Source organism: Octopus bimaculoides, chromosome 11, assembly GCF_001194135.2.
Source record: "Octopus bimaculoides isolate UCB-OBI-ISO-001 chromosome 11, ASM119413v2, whole genome shotgun sequence".
Lineage (NCBI taxonomy): Eukaryota > Metazoa > Mollusca > Cephalopoda > Octopoda > Octopodidae > Octopus > Octopus bimaculoides.
In genome coordinates, this window is record NC_068991.1 from 5,590,682 (window position 1) to 5,596,025 (window position 5,344).

Below are 5,344 nucleotides of genomic sequence, written 5' to 3' on the forward strand. Positions count from 1 at the left end.
TATATCCTGTCTGGGTTGAGCAAGACACAAGCAAACAGTATATCTATGGTAAGTTACGACGGAGCAGAGACTTCAGACTTAGTCGGATTATAAATCCTACATCGACTGTTTCGGAGATTCTCTCGCATCGGCTTTTACAGCAACAACTTTCTCGCTTGACACAGTAACATGAACGGACATAAGTTAGACAAATGATCATAACACATATCAACATTGTTTAGTTTTGTTTTTTTTAGAATTTATTTAAAATTTACTATATAATTGTATATTAAACAGACATCAAAATAAAGATTTAATATTAGATATTAGAAGATAAAACAGGCAAATATTATTACCACAAAACTCCAACCACCCGCTCATGATCATGCAGTACATTATAGACATTACCAAACGTATCTGGTTTGTCTTCAAGTAGATTAGAAGAAATTCGTACTATATTATATTTGAGACCCTGATAGATATGGTTTTGACAAGCTGGAAAATATAGATCAGTACATATTATAGCTACGTGCATAAGAGGTTCGCTTTGCAGCCAGTTGGTTACCGGTTTAGTCCTACTTCGTGGCGCCTTGGAGGAGTCTTCTACTATTTGTCTCAGGTCGACCAATGCTTTGTGAGTGAATTTGGTGGACAGTATGTGAAAATCCATCGTATATGTGCGTGTGTGCCTGTGTATGCGTGCGTATGTGTTCGCGTTTGTCCATCACTACTACCGCTTAACAACACACACACAAAGTCAAAGACTTACGTGGTGAATAGTTGTCATCATATGAAACTCTTAATGAGTTTTTTGCTGTAGCTGTTAATGGTTAATAATTCCTCGCAATTTCCCTCGTCTTTGAGTGCTTCCATGTATGCATGTGTATGTATCTATGTATGTATGTATGTATGAATGTATGTATGTATGTATGAATGTATGTATGTATGAATGTATGTATGCATGCATGTATGTACTTATATATGTATGTATTTATGTATGCATATATTTATATATCTATGCATTTATGTGTGTTTGTATGTATGCATGTACGCATGTATATATGTATGTATGTATGCATATATGCATATATGCGTTTATGCATGTATGTATGCATTTATATATGTATATATGTATATATATATGTATGTATTTATGTATGTATGTATGAATTTATGTATGCATTTATCTATGTATAGATATATATATGTTTGTATGTATGTTTGTATACATGTGTGTATGTATTTATATATGTATGAATATGTGTGTTTGTACGTATGTACGTGCTTATGTATGTATGTATATATGTATGTATGTATGCATGCATGCAGATATGTATAGGTGTTATAGGCAGAATCTGTGCGTGTGTAGGTGTATGGGTGGGCGTCTATGTCCCTTCTTTTATTTGATTTTCATCATTGAAGTCTCCTTTATTTCCCTCTTTTTAATTTCATTGTTACACCATTATTAACTTTACTTCAACCATTCAAATATTGAATGACAGAAATGCAATTAAAGGGGCGGGTTTTTTTCCTCTCAGAAAAACTGTAATATTGCGTCAAGTGTAGTTTCTTTCCACACGGTTTTCTCGGGTACATGTAACTGTGGACACTCGACATCTCTGAGGTCGTTATTGCTGCAGGTATTGGCATTGATTTTGCTCCGTTATAGAAGGAAAGACAAAAGCACCCATGAACTTTCTGACAGGGTTTCCGTGATTGGAGGTGGGGACGGAGAAAAAGAAGCAACCACATTTAGTTAGTTGCGGTTGTAGGAAACAGCGCAGTGGGGTATCGAAGATTTCTAAACCCCTGTGTCTGCAAGAACGTAAATTCCTCCAAGGATACCCGAGGGTTAAATAAAGGCAGATTTCAGGTCAGCGCTGTTCGATGAAATCTATGATCAAAGACGTTCCAAACGTGACTGACCTGCTTTTCTTTTCAGAATAATGTATCTATGGCAACACAAGTCAATGAATCCTTCCATTTTTTCTAAGATTCTAGCTATTTAATGGACCTTTAGATGGTATTTCTAGCAGAATGGAACGAAACGTTATGAGAACTTTCCAGGAGGATTTCCTAACTCTTTGTAGCTTTAGTCAGTGGAAAAATAAATCATTATCATTTTACCATTATGAATGTCAGAATGAGACTAGCAGGATAAAAGAATGCCTTGAAGTAATTAGTTACATAACTTTAACAATCTCAGGTCAAATCTCACCGGATTTTACGTCTTCTTCTGTTCCTCCGGGGTTAATAACTTAAATACAGTTCAGTGTTTGAATCGATTTAAATGATTACACATCATACCAAAGAGGTATGCCCTTGCAGCAATGTGAAGAATCGTTCTTAAATGGAATTTCAAAATCGCTTGTGTATAGGATTAAACACGTCAGGACAGTCTTGTACACTTGTGATGAAAAGTATTTAAGCAATGACCACATTTCTTTTGTATTTTTTGTTATCTTTCTCCAGGTGTGGATTATCTAGAACTTCATCTTATGATCTTTTTCTAAGCTGTGAGACGTTATTTAAGGGATAATTGCTGCCGTTTCTAACAGATTAAGCACCAGCTGATAGGTTTAGATTTCTTCGTTAGTACCAGGTATCTGATTGTGTTGCTGTACAGTTGTATGATATCGCTACGTTAGTTGACTGTATTTGGTTATATCGTTGGTTATTTTCGTTGGATCAAGGTATCTGCTTATGTTACTTTAAAGAATAAATATTTTGGCTGAATATATATTCCAAACGCTTCAAGGTATTTCGTTACTGTTCAGTTCTACTGTTGTTTCTCACATAAATTCGTCCTTTTGCTTGCAACTGGTCACTTCAACGCCATATGCCTGAAAAAGAAGTAAAATTTATTCAAATTTCAAAAACGATAAACAAAAATTGTAGAGAAAGAACAGCTAAAATAAAATATAAAATTCTACGATAAAAATATTTTTCATGTTGATTCATATAACATTGGAAAGGATTAAAATAAGATGGAAAAGACCCAACGAATTTATCTGCCAACTTAATATTTTTTCGCTACGTCGCTTGAACGTATCTGGTTATATCATTAGTTATTTTTCTTGGTTCAACACATCTGCTAATATTACTGTATAAAATGTATATTCTAGATGGATACATATTCCAGTTAACTTCTTCTTCTTCAAGATATCTGATTAAGTTGCTCTACATTTCTATAGTTTCGCTAATTCATAATATCTGGTTATGCTTCTGAACAGCTTTTGGGTCACAACAAGTGATTACGTCACTGCTGTTTAGTTGTATATTTTCACTGGTTCAGTGTGCCTCGTTATGTCTTTGGTTACTTTCTCAGATTCAAGACATCTGCTGGTAAAGCATGCGCAATTCAGGCAGTATAGAAAATATAAAACAGCCATTTTCGACGGGAAGAGTCCGTCGTTATTATATGAAGTCAGCGAGCTGGCAGAACCGTTCGTACGTCGAGGTACATACAGAGCAGCATTTTGTCCGCCTCCGTATGTTCTGAGTTCAAATTCCGCCGAGGTCGACTTTACCTTTCATCCTTTGGGGGTCAATAAAATAAGTACCAATTGAACACTGGGATGAATGTAATCGACTTTCCCCTCCCCTCAAAAGTGCTAACATAGTACCAAAATATGAAACCATTATTATTATTATTATTATTATTATTATTATTATTATTATTATTATTATTATTATTATTATTATTATTATTATTAAAGCAATGAACTGGCAGAAACGTGAGCACGCCGGGCGAAATACTTAGCGGTATTTCGTCTACCGCTATGTTCTGAGTTCAAATTCTGCTGAGGTCCAATTTGCCTTGTTTTTTTTTTCCTTTCGGGGTACCAGTTACGCATTGGGGTCGATGTAATCGACAATCCCCCTTCCAAGGCCTTCTGTCAAAATTCGAAATAATAATCATCATGGTCTTTATCATATTCACCAAAATAATCTCCATCATCATTACGCATTATCATCACCCACATTATCGTCACGTTCAGCATTATTTGTATCTTTTGCCAACACAAGAAACTATTATTATGGATTAGCTGAATCGTTAAAGTGTCAGACAAAGTTCCATCTTTGTATTTTCTCCGCTGTACGTTCTGAGTTCAAATCCCGCCGAGATCGACTATGCCTTTCAACAATTCAGCTTTTATAGAATGAAGTGCCAGTGAAATAATTGTGACCAATTCAATCGATCTACCCCAATTCTTCGATTTTTCTCTCACCCTCCCTGTCTTTTTATCTTTTGCTTGTTTTAGACTTTGGACTGCGGCCATGTTGAGGCATCACCTTCAAGGGCTTAAAGCAAAGTGACACCAGTACTTATGTTTTTAACTTAGGTCTGGTTCTTTTTCTATCGGTCGTTTTTTGCCGAACCGTTAATTCAGAAGGACGTAAACAAACAAACACCGGTTGGCAGGCGTTAGTTGGAGACAGGCCCAAGCACAAAGACACAGACATACAAACACAGATATATATATATATATATATATATATATACACAGCATACACATGCATACACATGCATACATACATACGTACATACATAAATACATACATACATACATACATACATACATACATACATACATACATACGACGGACTTTAACGATTCAGCTAATCCATAATAACTTAGCGGTTCGGCAAAAGAGACCGATAGAATAGGTACTAGGCTTACAAAGAATAAGTCCTGGGGTCGATTTGTTCGACTAAAAAAGGCGGAGCTCCAGCACGGCCGCAGTGAAGTGACTGAAACAAATAGAAGATGAAAAGAATAAAAGAATGTCAGAACCAAGTAATTATGTTGTTGTCATTTCCATCCTTTTGTATAAATTGAATTCGGCTGCCACCAGTTTTTCACGTTTTAAGCCTTTTTTCTGATATCAACAGATTTTCTGATGTTTTATTACTTTCTCCCACAGAGACAATATACCACGTGTAAATCTTTCTTTCTTTCCTTCTCCTTTTTCTTTCATTGCTACCTCCACACATTCTGCTGCCTGTTCTAGTTAGGAGAATGTACAATTAAAAGAGAAATGTTTTATCAAGGTAAGAAATAAAGAAATCTTTCATATGCCAGTCTATTTCGTTTTGAAAAAATATAGAATTCACCCTGAGTAGTTGATTTTTAATCATTATTGACATTATGTTTATTATTATTATTATTATTATTTGTCATGATTATTTTTATTACAAAATTATTATTATTATTATTATTATTATTATTATTATTATTATTATTATTATTATTATTATTATTATTATTATTATTATTATTATTATTATTAAGGTGGCGAGCTGGCAGAAACGTTAGCACGTCGGCCGAAATGCTTAGCGGTATTTCGTCCGTCTTTACGT

The 5,344-nt window shown here is 34.7% G+C and overlaps 1 protein-coding gene across 1 annotated transcript in view; it reads left to right on the top strand.

Moving 5' to 3' along the window:
• The window catches only part of LOC106868317 (carbonic anhydrase-related protein 10-like), a 242,756-nt gene that overhangs the window by 192,188 nt on the left and 45,224 nt on the right, over positions 1-5,344 (top strand). Inside the window, exon 9 of the mRNA XM_052971496.1 lies at positions 4,996-5,035. Coding sequence (XP_052827456.1) covers positions 4,996-5,035 — 40 coding nt within the window. The remainder of the gene's footprint in view (positions 1-4,995; positions 5,036-5,344) is intronic.